This window comes from Tursiops truncatus, chromosome 18 (assembly GCF_011762595.2).
Source record: "Tursiops truncatus isolate mTurTru1 chromosome 18, mTurTru1.mat.Y, whole genome shotgun sequence".
NCBI classification, from domain to species: domain Eukaryota; kingdom Metazoa; phylum Chordata; class Mammalia; order Artiodactyla; family Delphinidae; genus Tursiops; species Tursiops truncatus.
This window is the reverse complement of record NC_047051.1, coordinates 5690154-5705835: the sequence shown is the minus strand read 5'-3', so window position 1 is coordinate 5705835 and position 15682 is coordinate 5690154. Positions and strand designations below refer to the sequence as shown.

General features: G+C 48.0%; 1 protein-coding gene across 5 annotated transcripts in view; it reads left to right on the top strand.

Annotated features, from left to right (window-relative positions):
- FLT1 (fms related receptor tyrosine kinase 1) overlaps positions 1-15682 on the top strand; it is a 172572-nt gene that overhangs the window by 130992 nt on the left and 25898 nt on the right. For 4 of the 5 annotated variants that reach the window (XM_073794998.1, XM_073794997.1, XM_073794995.1 and 1 more), the window contains 4 exons: positions 1264-1370; positions 7061-7193; positions 12079-12183; positions 15541-15654. In XM_073794998.1, the coding sequence (XP_073651099.1) occupies positions 1264-1370; positions 7061-7193; positions 12079-12183; positions 15541-15654 (459 nt within the window). The remainder of the gene's footprint in view (positions 1-1263; positions 1371-7060; positions 7194-12078; positions 12184-15540; positions 15655-15682) is intronic. The other variant, XM_073794996.1, reaches the window with a different exon arrangement.

Below are 15682 nucleotides of genomic sequence, written 5' to 3'. Positions count from 1 at the left end.
GAATTCTGCCAGAGTAAGGACCGTGGAATTACTTCGGGGGGGTCAACTTCCTGCCCCGGGGAATGCAGTGGGAAAGTTCCCACAACGAGAGGGGGTCTCTCCCAGGGCATTCCGGGCAGGAGGCCTCTGCTCAAAACAAAGAGCCCACCAGATACCACTGTCATGCATGAAATGGGGATATCCTTGCCCCTGTTCATGGGCATGTGTGAGGACTCTGCACAAGGTATCATCAACCACATCACCAGTTCTTTCTCTTCTTTTGGCCGCACGCGGGATCTTAGTTCCCCGACCAGGGATCGAATCCCCGCCCCGTGCAGTGGAAGCGTGGAGTCCTAACCACTGGACTGCCAGGGAAATCCCTCACCATTTCTAAAAGGAATACGTTTCACTTGATCTTGGCCTAACTTAATACTAAGACTCTGTCTCCTTTTAATGAAGTTCAAAGAAAGGAACATCACTTTAGAGTTCCTGGGGAAGTGTCCACTGGAATCAAGAAGCAGGGAACCACAGTTCTGGCCCACTGGAGCATTCCTTTACAAGTCCCAGAGACCGTCCTCTCTGGAAGCTTCTCTTGGATACGTTGGGTCTTTTCTTTTTGGTCATGGAGAAACAGTGCTCGGCTTTGGGTCTGTGTGATTCTGGGAAATAAGGTGATTGGGAAGAACTGGCTCTAGCTGGTACCTCTGCTGAGCTCGGCCCTGTAGGCCGCCTGTTGAGAAGCCCCAGACGTGAACAGCGGGACTGCGGAGCGCTGGCCTGGCCGCTCCGAAAGGAGTGAGCAGGCAATTGTGACAGTCCTGGGGTTGTATTTTTATTTTTAAAACCCACTTTGAAGAATTTTGTGAGTCCCCAGGGAGACTTCTTATGTCTTTTTTTTTTTTTTCTTTTTCTTTAGAATTTCCTCTAAAACCCATTAGGGAGATCTCATATAGTCCAGATTTAGCGCTGTAATGAGGTTTTGTTCCTGCCTTAATGTTTTTTCCCATTGTTAATTTCTCCTCTATTTCTGGGACTGTTTGCAAACTTGACAGCAAAATTTCTGGAAAGTCTTTTCGTTTCCACATAAGTTTATGATGATAATAGCACGGACCCTGCCGGACCGAGAAGGTAAGAGGCTCTGTCCTGGAACCGGATTCCTGCTCCAGTCAGCCGATTGCACTCTGTGATGAAGCATTCCAGGTCACCGACCTTCTTCTGTCAAATCACAGACCCGGAGTTTGCGAGTTGCTGTTTAACGCCCTCTTGGTGTTTTTATCTCTCCAGGAACCTCAGACAAGTCTAATCTGGAGCTGATCACTCTGACATGTACCTGTGTGGCTGCAACCCTCTTCTGGCTCCTGTTAACTCTCTTTATCCGAAAACTGAAAAGGGTAAGACCATTTCAGATGAAATGCTATGCTTCTTTTTGCATAATCTGCCCAAATACCTAGCAGCGCCGTTGGTGTAGTGACATCATGCACGGTTCCCCCCCACCCCACCCCACCCCAGAATGCCTGCCTGATGTCCAGAGCAGGCCCTGAACAGATGGCAGACCCTCTTCCTCCCTCTGACCTGGTGAACACGGCAAATGCATCATTAAAACGTCTCTTGGGATTTCCCTGTGGTCCAGCGGTTAAGACTCCGCACTTTCACTGTAGGGGGCACGGGTTCGATCCCTGGTCGGGGAACTAAGATCCTGCGTGCCGCACGGCCAAAAAAAAAAAAAAAAAGTATGTCAACCCTAACGTGGGGTGTTCAGAACAAAAGCTAGAGCAATGAACAGATGACTATTTCCCAGACACAGAAGGGACATTTTTGATATAAAGTCTTTCAGTTAAATTCAACATGAGACCTGGGAAGCGTTCATGTTCTTAACCTCTCTCTCTGCCAAGAACCAAAAGGGAAAAAGCAAAATAAAGGCTCAGCTCTGTCTCAGCTCTGCCGTCCCACACTCTTCGAGCCCCGTGATAAAACAGTTCTTCAGAGTGTGAGGCTCGGGGTGGAATTCAGGACATCAGATTCCTATCATTAGGCCTGGAGCACAGTTTGCTTCTCTGAAGTTTAATGGGGGAAAGAGCCGACCCTTACTCACTCATTCGTGGCCCAAATATCTCCCGTGTGCCTGCTTGGGGCAGAGTGCCAGACCCTGTGTAGGGACCTCTGACAACAGTGCAGGGCAAATGCTACCAAGCCGACTAAACAACGCATAAGGGAGGGGAAGTCTGCCGTCAGAGAGACAGCGCACGTCTGGGGCTGGAGCAAGCAGAGGGGACCCAGTGAAGAGGAGAGACTGGCCCGGGGGAGAGGTGGGGATGAGAGACAAGGGGGCGCAGGAGAGGAGAGGAGAGGCTGCGGTGGCTGCCCAGGCAGGGCCCTGTAAGCTGCGGGAAGAAACTCCCTCTGTTTTAGAAGTGAGAGGAAGCCTTGAAGGCGTGAGGTTAGCAAAGGTGGGTGATTGTAAGGGTGAGAGATCTGTGTCTGGAAAGATGATTTCAGCTGTATGAGGAGAAAGGACCAGAGTGGGCAAGAGTGAATAGAGAAGAACCTAGCAGAAGACCTTGGTAGTCCAAGTCAGAAATGATGGTCATGGGACTTCCCTGGTGGCACAGTGGTTAAGACTTCCACACTTCCGATGCAGGGGGTCCAGGTTCGAAACCTGGTCAGGGAATTAGATACCTCCTGCTGCAACTAAGGAGCCCGCGAGCTGCAACTAAGGACCCAGTGCAACCAAATAAATAAATATTAAAAAAAAAAAAGAGAGAGAGAGAGAGGGACTTCCCTGGTGGCGCAGTGGTTAAGAATCCACCTGCCAAGGCAGGGGACATGAGTTCTAGCCCTGGTCCGGGAAGATCCCACGTGCCACGGAGTAACTAAGCCCGTGAGCCACAACTACTGAAGCCCACATGCCACAACTGCTGAGCCCACGTGCCACAACTACAGAAGCCCGCGTGCCTAGAGCCCGTGCTCCGCAACAAGAGAAGCCACCACGGTGAGAAGCACACACACCTCAACAAAGAGTAGCCGCAGCTCGCCACAACTAGAGAAAGCCCGCCCGCAGGAACAAAGACCCAACGCAGCCAAAAATAAATAAATAATTTAACTAAAAAAAAAAAAAAGAAATGATGGTCGCTTAGTCTAAATGATTAGAGTCAAGAGATATTTGGGAGATAAAATCAACAGGACTTGGAAGGTAACAAGGAGGCTTCCTCAATTTCTAGAGATGTCTTAGCCCTTATTAGAAAGCTTTTTTTTTTTTTTGGCTGCACCATAGGGCATGTGGGATCCTAGTTCCCCGACCAGGGATTGAACCCATGCCCCCCTCAGTGGAAGTGCGGAGTCCCAACCACTGGACCACCAGGGAAGTCCCTATTAGCCCTTATTAATGTGCCAGGTCTTTGTGGCACCTTGTGGGACGTTCGTTATGTTGTATCTCAGTTAACCCTTTAAAAAACACAAAGATGTAAATATATTATTATTCCCATTTAATAGAGAGGGAAACTGAGGCTTAGAAAGGTAAAGTAACTTGCCCAAAGTCACTAAGCGAGTTAGAATCAGAGCTGAGTTTTGACCCAGCTTGTTTGACCTTAGACTTGCTATTCAGAACCAGGAAGGTGTACTTTACAGTGTCGGTATGTGGGATGGCAGCCCTCCTCCACGGTGAGTAGTAACATCAGGCTTTTGTTGTATGGAGTGATTGGCTTTGAGACGTGACAATGAAGGCCACTGCTTTCGAAGGAAAGGAAAGTTAAACAATGGGGTTTTGAAAGGGGAGGTACATCATATAGGGAAACAGAGCTAACAAAAGCAAAACTTGCCAAATCTGTAAGGGAGGTACAAAGACTACAGAGTTCAAAGGACGAGAGGGGGAGAAAAACTTCAGAGAAAGCCCAGCTTAGAGACAGACTTTGAAGGCTGTGGCTGGAAGAAAAGCAGCAGAAAGACACATCCCACCTGAACTCCTGCCCACTCCCCAGGTTAGGGAAGGAGTCTGGTTACCTTGCATAGAGGAGCCTAGTGGAAATAAAACTGGAAAGGCAAACTGGGACTAAACTGAAGAGGTCCTTTGTATTTCTAAAAATTTAGGAAATTTTAATGTCAATAAAAGGATGAGAGGGCTTCCCTGGTGGCTCAGTGGTTGAGAGTCTGCCTGCTGATGCAGGGGACACGGGTTCGTGCCCGGGTCCGGGAAGATCCCACATGCCGCAGAGTGGCTGGGCCTGTGAGCCATGGCCGCTGAGCCTGCGCGTCTGGAGCCTGTGCTCCGCAACGGGAGAGGCCACAACAGTGAGAGACCCACGTACCGCAAAAAAAAAAAAAAAAAAAAAAAAAAAAAAAGGATGAGAGCAAGAAAGTATCGTATCAGTAACCGGATGCCTATAGAATTCGAGAAGTAATTGGTTGTAGGAGGTGAGGGGGAGCAAGGTGTAAGGAATTATTTCCAGACGATTCCTCCAACCTCAGAGTAAATCCTCGCTGATAAGGGCTGGATTTTCTCTTTTTTTTTTTATAAATTTATTTTTGGCTGCGTTGGGTCTTCGTTGCAATGTGCGTGCTTCTCATTGCGGTGGCTTCTCTTGTTGCGGAGCACAGGCTCCAGGTGCACGGGCTTCAGTAGTTGTGGCACACAGGCTCAGTAGTTGTGATGCGTGGGCTTAGTTGCTCCGCGGCACATGGGATCCTCCCAGACCAGGGCTCGAACCCGTGTCCCCTGCCTTGGCAGGCGGATTCTTAACCACTGCCCCACCAGGGAAGCCCTGTATTTTCTCCTTTTATCCTCACCCTGCATAGGCCAGTGGTACAACTAAAGCTAACGTTTATTCATACTTCCTATACTCCAGGCCGTACCTGCTTTAGGTGAACTATTTCATTTGATATTCACAGCAACCCTATGAGATAAGTACCATTATCATCACTCTTTTACAGACAAGAAAACTAGGCTTAAAAAGGTTAAGCAGCTTCCCCAAGGTTAGATGCTGGTCCGATTCCAATCCAGGCTGTCAAATTCACAGCCTGGACTCTGAAGCGCCTGGCGGTGCGATTTCCAGGCCAAGCACCTAGTGGCTGCTCGGTGTTCATGTCAATTGAAGGAATAAATGTTTGTCAGCCAAGATTCTACTTTCATACTCGTCTCAGAGCCCTTCCTGAAGGCTTGTTGGGCGTTTCCTCTCATCCGCCTTATTGAGATGAAGCGCAGATTCCACAGGTGCCGTGTGGGAAGACCGCCTTCATGGCCTGCTGCCTTGCCTCCATCACCCCTGCCCACCTTCCCTCACTTCCTGCAGGACCCAGGCTGTCCCTGGCTGGGCTCTAGCTCTTCCTGTGCTCTTGGAAGACTGGAGACCGTTTCTCAGGGCCGTGGCTACAGCAGACACTGAAAGCTTGAGTCATGAAACCTCTTCCAGCAGTGAGCACTAATGAACACCCAGCACCCTGGCGTAGGAACTTACATTCCTCTCCAGCCACACAGCCTCGCACGAGCGTCTGACAGGCTGGGGCCCTCCCGTCTAACACCGCTGGCAATCGCAGTTCGTGACGAACGTGCCCCCTATCTTTCTCCATTTTCCACTCTTCGTGGCAGGCAAATCTTCCTGCCTTGAGCTATCTGTCACACATTTTAGTGATAATTTTTGTGAGAAAGAGACAGATTGCAAGTGATGGATGAGGTGAGCTGTGACAGCCCAGAACGGGGTGAGTCAGGGCCGAAGAATGTGGGCTGGTGTGAAATCGGGTGGATGGAGAGGTTCATCTTCTCTACTGAACTCTGATCCTGTCTAGGGAAGTGCACTGAAAGGAAGGGCCTGAAACTCATTTAAATGAAGTGTACATAACTTCTAGACAAGAGTTATCAAAACCTAGCATATATAGGCAAACATACTTCCCGTCTGTCCTGCCCACAGAAATGCCGTCAATTCTACAATGAATTAATATTAACGGGGCATCACCCATTAATGTGAACCTAAGACACTAAATGTAAAACCAGTTACGTATGATCTGAAATAAAGGGTGTTTTCTGGGCTTAATTTGCATTACCGAGATAAAACAAGCACTAGAAGGTATTGGACCAGTGGCCAAAAGAACTTGGAATGTGACTGTGTGTAAGTCTCACCCCTTGGCCTTTGAAATAATCAACTTCTATTTCTTATTGAGGATAAATCTTTTTTTTTTCCTTTTTGTACATTTTTCCTTTTTTTTATTTTTATCTTTTTCCTGCGTCTGAGTCACAGTAATGTATGGTAAATATGAACTTGCAATATATTGGATAAGTTTGCATTTTACATGAATTTTAATATAAATAACTCTAATTCAAACGGAACAGTTTGGATGAATCCAATACATCTGAACAGGGACTCACAAAATTTCGGTCACCAGGAAACTTGTGCAGCCTGCTTGTTGGTGGATTCCTTTATTTCAGAAGTGCTGACTTTTCAGTGTTCGTGAAGTGCTGAGCTCAGAACCCTTTTTCTTAAACTCCTCCAGGAGAGTCTTGTACTAATCTCACTATAGTCTTCTCAGGTTGCTGCAGCAACTAGGGGGCCAGGCCTTCTGAGGATATTTAAACACTTCACATGCAACGTGCCTCGCAACCATCCCAGGGATCCTGGGTTTACTTTGCCACCTCTGGCCTTTCTCGCACATGTTAGAAAAGCCACAGTCGTGGAGCCCGCTGTTGACTCATCTGTCGTGTGTACTCCTGCATGTGGAGAATGGTCATGGAAAGTTATTTTTAGTCACAGTTTGGAATGATTTTATTAAAATGCCTTGCATTTTTTTCAGAGGACTATTGCTTGTTTAAGAACAAGCAATGGGATCACAGCAGGATCTGAGCGCATCTGGTCTGAGACAGGACAGTGGAGCGGGTGCCGCAGAAATGCATTGTGGGAATAGTAAGGGGTTGCTGGATGATAATTGCACGCTCACGTGGGATGTGTCTGTGTGTATGCAGAGGGTCCTTCCTGTTCCCCACCACGTGGTTTCAACCCTACGAACCAAAATAGCACGCGACGTTGCCAAGTGTGGTCTCTTGAATATCCGGGTTTTGAAAGTTGTTTCCTTCTTGGTGACGTTGAGATCTATTTCTCAGTCTTCTTCCGAGATGAAAACTGACTACCTATCGATTATCGTGGACCCAGATGAAGTTCCCCTGGATGAGCAGTGCGAACGGCTCCCTTACGATGCCAGCAAGTGGGAGTTTGCCCGGGAGAGACTTAAACTGGGTAAAGTATTTGTTCCACAGATTCCTAAACCCATAACCGAGCACCTACTACTTGCAAAGCACTGCGCTTTGAGGGACGCAGAAGTCGACTAGACTCGGGATTCTACCCTACCCTCTACTTCTTTAGAGATAAAGAAGTCTCTAGAATCCTAAGACAGAAGGTCAAGGGGACAAGGCAGCACCTGTTAATTCTTCCAACAATTATTAAGCACCGAGCAGCAGATGCTCGTCTAGGCGCTGGGCATGCAAAGGTGTTTGAGTCTGACCCCTCGAAAGGACAAGGACACAGCTGTAAAAGCCGATAAGTGGAGGAGAAGGAGAGAGCTTAGTTCCAGCAGAGTCTTACAAGTACAGACACTCTTAACTAATGACATATTTGTGGATGAGAAATTGGTGACGTAGAACACAATTCAGGATGAGGAGATGCAGTAAAAGCAAATATATGGTGAAAGGGTTGGTGCTCTGCAAGGCTGAGGATCAAAACCCCCTCTGCACGAACCTATAAATTACATGCTTTGAATTTCCCCGGGTGTTTGAAATGTCCACACAGAGAAAAAAAGCCCTTGGGGGTCACTTACGTGTCATTTATGAAGAGGGAGGATTGCTGCTTCCTAGGTAACAGGGACGCTCTAAACACCGGGCCAACGTGCTTTCTCTCCAGCTTACCCCCAACCTCCTCCAGCTCAGACAGCACAATGCAACTTAACCTCCAGCCCACGGTGCTACAAAACGACAGGAGCCTCAGATACTCTTGCCCAGATATCTGGATAGTGGCTTCTGAAAGTTTTCCACTCTCTCCTGTGTGTGCCAGAATCATTAATATTCAGAACTAAGAAAAGAGATCATGGAGCCAGCGGAGCCTGTTGTTCCAGTTCACTCGCACGGCCCCCCCTCCTCCACATGCAGACTATATTGGGGTAGGGGTGTGAGGGGACAGAGAGGGAGAAATGGCTTTTCTTATTGTTCTCCTGGGCCTTGAAATGATTCCACTTACAGTTCTCCCTCCATGAGAAAGAAGACTTGGCCTCAAGAGTGCCTGCTGTTTGGCTTGGGGAAGAAAATTAGGAATCAGTAAAAGGCCGGAGAGACAGGCGAAAGCCAGCAATGGCTGCTGACGGGGCGGGAAAAAAAATCAACTAAATTTAGAGTAGTTCAGGGCAGGTGGCACACTAGATGAGTTCCTTCTGCAAGTCTAAATTATATGGCAGCTGGCCCAGCCCACCCCGCCAGTGACCTTGGCAGGGAACATGGGATAGTTTTCCCACAACCGTAAGCCATTCTCAGGCCACACTGCTTTCCAGAGTTATTAGTCACAAGCAGACATGCGTCTTTCTGTATAGGAAACACGAGCTTTCTGTCCCATTTCTTCATTCCTTGGCCTAGTACCATTGTGATCCTTGACGACACATCAAGGGAGAATGCTAACCCTTCTACCAGAATTCCCCTGGGGCTCTGTGAGTTTAGAGAATCCCATTTCAGAAGAGTCTCCTTGAAGATCTTTTGGTTCTTTTCCTTCCCGGAGCTGCCAGATGCTATGATTCGGCTAATGTACGTGTGAGTGTCTTTGATGGATGAGGGTAAGTGGGTCAAATCAGCGAACTCTGCCTTTCAATGCAGAGTGTGGCTGCAAGGGCCAGAGGAGATTTATTTGGCTTAAAAGACAAATACATGGGCTTCCCTGGTGGCGCAGTGGTTGAGAGGCCGCCTGCCGATGCAGGGCACGCGGGTTCGTGCCCCGGTCCGGGAAGATCCCACGTGCCGCGGAGCAGCTGGGCCCGTGAGCCATGGCCGCTGAGCCTGCGCGTCCGGAGCCTGTGCTCCGCAACGGGAGAGGCCACAGCAGTGAGAGGCCCACGTACCGAAAAAAAAAAAACAAAAAAAAACAAAAAAAAAAACACATGACAGAAAGTAATCTGAAGTAACGTCTGGCAACTGAAAGTAACCAAAATTATGTCTGGATGGATGAAGAGGAAAAGCTGGTTTGATGGGCAGTTACAGGGGGTTAGAAATGCAGAGAAATACACAGACCAAACGGCTTCTGATTTCAGCTGAGTGTACCCTGGGTTACGACTCGCAGCCCTGGTGACAGAAGTCAGAACTGACAGCACCTGATAGACAGAGTGAGAGTTCGGGTCAAAGTTGTTGCTACCCTTGAAATTCCTGAAACCCAGAATGAAAAAAAACCCTGTTTGGTTAGAGATGCCTCACTCAACCTGGGCGGGAATTCCACTTCTATGCGCTTATCACAGAAGCTGGAATAATGCCTGACAGCGCATCTCCCATTGGAAAGTCAAGTCAGGATTACCTAACGTGGGAAAGCACACATGGCGTGTGGAGTGTGGCAAGTGGACGGTGCTGCCTAGTGTGAGATGAGCCCCGGATGCCCAAGAGGGTCTCGGCCCCGGGCTGCCCTGCACTCGCCCCACAGTGTCCCAGGCACCCTGGCCAGTCACTCTCGGAGGAGATTCCAATATCCTCTCATGGTATGACAATGACCTAGCACTTTTCCAAGTTAGTGGCATTTAGGTGACACCGAGGAGGATTTTAAGGGAAAAGAAGGATCAGGCAAGATCGAGTCCGGTGTGACGGGGCTCCCCTGACCCTGGAACTGCAGATCCGCCAAAGGATGGCAACTGCGCCAGATGATTGAAGAGCCCGTGATAGCTTCGGGCCGTGCTTGAGGGGCAGTCAGCTTCCAAGAGAAGAAATGAAAAGACAGGGAAGTCTAGTGAGTACGAGCGCCTTCTCACTGGTCAAAGCAACCTCCCCAAACACTTGTCAAAATAAAGTGTTTTGTGTGATGGCTAAGAAGGGAATGCACGGGGGCTGAAGCTGTGGGAAGGAAAAGGACGTCGCCTGCCCCAAGTGAGCAGGGGTCTGTGAACCCTGTGGAGAGCTGTCCCAACACAGAGATGCTTTTCATCTGTCTCAGACTCAGGACACTTCGTATTAGATGGCAGAAGGCAGTGCAGAAGAAAAGGTGTTCTTCTACCCTACAAAAGCAAGGGATAAGCCTCTAACCAAAGTGCGCCTATGCTTACAATCTGGAGAAGGTATCTGCCAGTGTTCTTTCCAGACGTGATTTCGGGGTTCACCGGAGGCTCTTTTATTGAAATGAGAACTCCTGACTTTACTATTTCTTGGATGCTTTTATCTGAAGAAGGGAGCAGAGACTCTATCCCTGTCCGTGGAGCATGCTCTGGGAGGATGACCTGACCAGCCACGACAGGTGCACGACAGGTCACATCCGACAGGTGCACGACAGGTCAAATGTGCACGACAGGTGCACATTTGACCAGGGGAAGCGTGTCGTTTCACCAGTGTCTCCTCCTAACGCAGAGCATGTCCCTGTGAGACCCAGGTGGGAAGACGCCGCTGATGTCACTGGGGACGGAGCTCTTTCCACCTCCTCACTGGACGTGACCTCGGGTGGGTGGTGGCGGGAGTTGCACATAAAAGTACAAAGCTTCTAAGAGGATGAGGAAGCAGGAAAGCTTCATTACCAATTTTCTAGGAATCTTAAAACACAAACAACGAACTGTGTCCTTTGGGGGAAGGGACTGGCGTATGAAGAAGATAGGAAAGAAAGAAGGAGGGAAAGTTAGCTCACTGAAGGCACATTATCAGAACAGTCTCAGCACGAGGACTTGGTTGGAACTGGAGGCTGTGTGTGGAAGTAACACTCCCCCTACCAGGACTTACTTTTGACCAGAGGCATTCTGTTGGCTTTCCAACACTCCCCACCCCACCCCACCCCCACCCCCCCCCCCGCCGCCAGAAGAACCAAAATAAAGGCGACTTCTCAGGCTCACTCTTTCTTCTGCCGTATCATGCTTGAGTGCACAGTTTCTCTAGGTTGTACTCAGCAACCTGTTTCCTGGTGGAGCAGAAGGAAGCCCTGATAGAACAGGTGGCGGAGGTGTTCCAGGGGCAGGGGTGGTCCCTCCTCATCTCTGTGCACCGTTCAGGTGTGCAACTCACGGGGGCCCCTCTGGCTACCCAGGACTGCATGAGACTTGCTGTCAGCATCTCACAAATTCCCAGATGCGACTCTTCATTCTGCACTAATACACAGGGGAGCCAGGTGCATCAGGCACCAGGCCAAGTTCTGGGAAGATTCAGACATGGTCACTGCCCCTTTGAGTGAAGTTTGTCTCATTCAAGGGTGAGAAAAAAAAAAAAAAGTGTTTAACAGTCATTACGACATAACGTACCGGGTACCGTGAATGAGACCTCACTTTGTCACTGCATCTGGCAACCAGCTCTCTGTGGCTGAAACAAATTACTAGGCCCATGTTTGGAACCATGAAGATTTATAATCATCATGTAAAGACACGTTGGAAATACTGGGAATATCTTGCCTGGCGAGGAGGTCTGAGAAACGACTTAATTATTTTTTGGTAGCTCTGAAGCATCATTATAACCAACAGCTGTAACCTCCCTTCTCCATTTCCTCCCTTTGCTGAAAACAGATCAGAAGAAGTGAGCTTAAGTGGCAAGAAGAGGGGCTTAGGTTACACATAGGGAAATTTTTGTGGTAGTAACGTTAGTAAACAATGGAAAAGACCACTCAGGATGTGGGAGCCTCTCCCCACAAGAAGGACTTTGTAAAAGAGGAAACTGGCCATCCACCTGCACCAGACGCCTTCTAGGGGCCTAGCCTAGCTGCGAAGGATGAGGGCAACACAGTAGCATGATAAAGAGTTGAAAGGAAGATACCCCAGAAATGTGTCCTGACCCTTTTGGGGTCAGTTCATTGGAGGTTCCATTCAGAGCTACATGCCACACACACACACACACAGGGAAAAGGCCCTTTCTTCCCGAGAAAAGACTTAAACGCACCCTGCTGGCTTGGCAAACAAACCAACGTCTTCTTCTCATTGTAGGCAAATCACTTGGAAGAGGGGCTTTTGGAAAAGTGGTCCAAGCATCTGCATTTGGCATTAAGAAATCACCGACGTGCCGGACGGTGGCTGTAAAGATGCTGAAAGGTATGGATGGTGTAAGTTCGGCTTTCAGCTCACCCATTACGTCCCCTAAATGCTGGCCCAAGTTGGGTGTGGCCTAGGAACAGACAGAAGCCATTTCTGCTCTGGCCACAAAACTTGCTTCTGCTGGAAGCCCCTTGACCTCCGGAGCTTTAGATGAGACCAGCAGGAGCTCAGAATAAACCTTGGAAAGGAAACAGTTCAGCGTTATCCACGGGAAAATGATTTCCGTCTCCTCAGAGATCTTTCTCCTGCCACATCTCAGATTTTTCTAGAGTACCAGGGACTCAAGCCCACAGGAACCACACGTACAAAGTTTGGGCATGATCCATTATGGCGTTAGGATGGCAACTTAGCTGTACGTCATAAATCTCAAAGGCTTAGCTGGGGCTGAACCTCACTATAAAGTAAGAATATGAAGCTAGAACAGTTGAGTTGATCAGAACTTCAAGCTATTTTATAGCGTCAGGTCCCACCCATTAAACATTTCCTCTTTAGAAATAAAAACAAAACAAAACCGAAAACAACAAACGATCTTCCTATGTTGAAGACACTATCACCCTGTGAGGCACTGGGAGGTAGAGACGAAGCACACGGTGACTTACGACCCGCCCCTGAGACAGCGTGAAAATGAAAAGTCACTGAAAGTCACGTCAGCCAAACATCTCCAAGACTCATAGGTCCTTTAAAGCATAGAAAATACTTCACTGTGATGAAATTGTCATGTTACTTCAATGCGTTTTAAGCTTCCCAAACCAAAAAGAAACAGGACTGAAAACCCAAAGGGCAATTTTCAGCTTTCCAAAGTCTCTAAGATATTGCCAGGGGATTTTGAGGCGTAGAAGGCTATGCGCCCAGCTAAGCAGGTAGCTGGCAGAGGTTCCAGCAGAAAGGCCCATGGGCTGAGGGAGACTTCAAAGCCTTCGTTTTCATCCAGCAGTGACACCGTCATTGTAAAAAGTCCCATGTAATAATATTTTTCCACTTCAAAAGGCTGTTGAGTGAAGGCTCTGATAAAACTCTGCAACGAACCTGACAGTTCTACTCTGAAAGTAGCCAGGGAAAGAGCTTTGCATCCACAAAGCAGGCCTTGTTCAAGGTGAACTACCCAGATGATGGTGGGCATCTCTGTGAGAAAACCTGTAGCCCAGCACCCCCCATACCCCCCTCCCACCCAGATTCTAAAGAGAAGAGGCATCAACGTGTCTTCCATGTGAGAAAGCACCAGACTAGGTACTTTACTTTAGTAGCTTGAACCGCATGAAGTTGCCACTTTTCTTATTTTTCTCTCTACAGCCTTTGTGAGGTAGATATTATTATCTCAACTTGCAGATGAAGAAACATGGCCCAGAAAGGTTAAACAGCCTCTGCAAGGCCACACAGCTCAGCAGTGCAAAACTAAGGGTTTGGGTGCCAGGCTCCCCCCCCCGCCACACACACACCTCAGTGCTACAGAAGGGCTGCAGAGGCACAGCCTCCTAGAAATGATCCATTGCTCCAAAATCCTGAAAATGCTCCTGGCCTGGGTTCTGGAGGCAAGCTAGTATATCCAGCCTTGAGATAAGTTGAAACTAAATCTGGAAGCATCTGTTTCCTCAGCTAGTTTTGTCTCCCTGCTTACTATCACACACCATCTCTAGGAGAGGCAAGTCGGCTGCCCATGCTTGTCTACTGTGGCTAAAGGGGCATCAACGCGTGGAGGGATGAATTTGAGGGGGACATTCTGACTGGCAATTTTATTTTTTTAACGGGCCAGAGAATGTGTTCTATGCAATACAGAAATAGGGTGTGTAGTATCTGTATAAATGCTTATCTTTTTTTTTTTTTTTTAAGCCATCAGCCTTGATTGAAAAAGACTGCCAAATCACCCACTATGTAACATTCCTAAAAAACTATTTTCATTCAAGCTTTCTTGTTTAAACTGGTTGGCCATCTGTTTCTAGGAGAAACTGGAAAGGCAGAATGTCAAACAAAGGCCATGAGTCAGAAGCTCTTTCAAAGTGCCCTTGAGCAAAACCTTTAACCTTTTTGGGCCTTAAGCCCATGTCTGAAATGAGAAGAGTAATCATGCTGTTTATTTGTCTAACAAATATTTGTTGAGCATCTACTGTGAGCCAATCCCAAACCCACTGGGAGGCTTCTAGAGTTTATCTGGTTATTATTAAAAAATGATTTGTGCTTATGAAATACCACGTTGGTATCTACCACAATGTGAAGTGCACATCCTTCACATGCACAGATGCGATGTGAAATGCACGACCCGTTTCCAGGACTGTCCTGCAGAAATACTTGCACACGGGTACAAAGATCACAGGCTGTTTATTCCAGCATATTTGTAATGGCAAAAACAAAAACAAAACAAAACTGCAGACAGTCTAAATGTCAGGAATGCCATCAATCAATTTAAAAGAATGGGGAAAGTCTATGACATTTAAAAGGGGGGAAAAGCAAATTATATATATCAAATTTGCTTTTATATTTTTATATGTGATCCCATTTATGTAAACGAAAAAGACCTTTGATTGGGTACATATAGTTATAAGTGCATAGAAAAAGCTCTGAAACGCCAAATGATGAACAGTGGTTACTGCTAAAAAGGTGAACTGGGGTGGCTTTCACTTTTCACTCTATAAACATCATATTGTTGAAATATGTTTACAGCAAGCTTATGTGACTTTTTTTTCTTGTAAACATAATTAAAAATTTTTAAATGCCTTAGAAGTTAACCAATAAGAACAAACAGACAAGACAAACTTAATTTAGGCCTTAGACTCTGCTAATTCTTAGATTGACACTGTTTATCTCTGAGAATGAAGCTGAATTCAGATGCTCATGGAGCCTCATGACGTGAGATAACCCTGCAGACTCCGAGAGGAAAAGGTTATAGAGAGAAAATAACACACGGCAAAGATGTTTACAGAAGGGGCCATTCTGCCCTTGCAGGCCCCTTTGTAACTTCTCAAAGCGGGGGAAGTGAGAAAAAGAGGTGAGGTGTGGGATCATCCCCCGCCTGGAAAGTTCTCGCTGGGCCTGGTTCTGACGCAAGGAAGCCATTGGAAGGCGCTCTCCCCAGGTGCCCAGCTCCGAGTCAGCACGTTACTGAACAGGACGAGGTCCACCAAGGGGAGACGTCCCGTGACTAACCCCACCACCACCCTGCGCCTCACTGTAACCAAGACCCTTCTGGCTCGAGAGGGTGGGAGGAATGAATACAGGCTGGAGGCTGGCCCTTCTGCAGACTGTGGGGAAGCCAGTGCAGTGAGGGCTGAGCACTGCCAAACACACAGGGCAGGAGGGCCGCCCCAGAGGAAAGAGCCCCATGGTCCCGCTGCCTTGATTCTCCCCTTGATCCTCACACAGAGGGGGCCACGGCCAGTGAGTACAAGGCTCTGATGACCGAGCTCAAGATCTTGACCCACATCGGCCACCACCTGAACGTCGTCAACCTGCTGGGAGCCTGCACCAAGCAAGGAGGTAAAGGGGAAGGGAGGGCCTGCCCGTC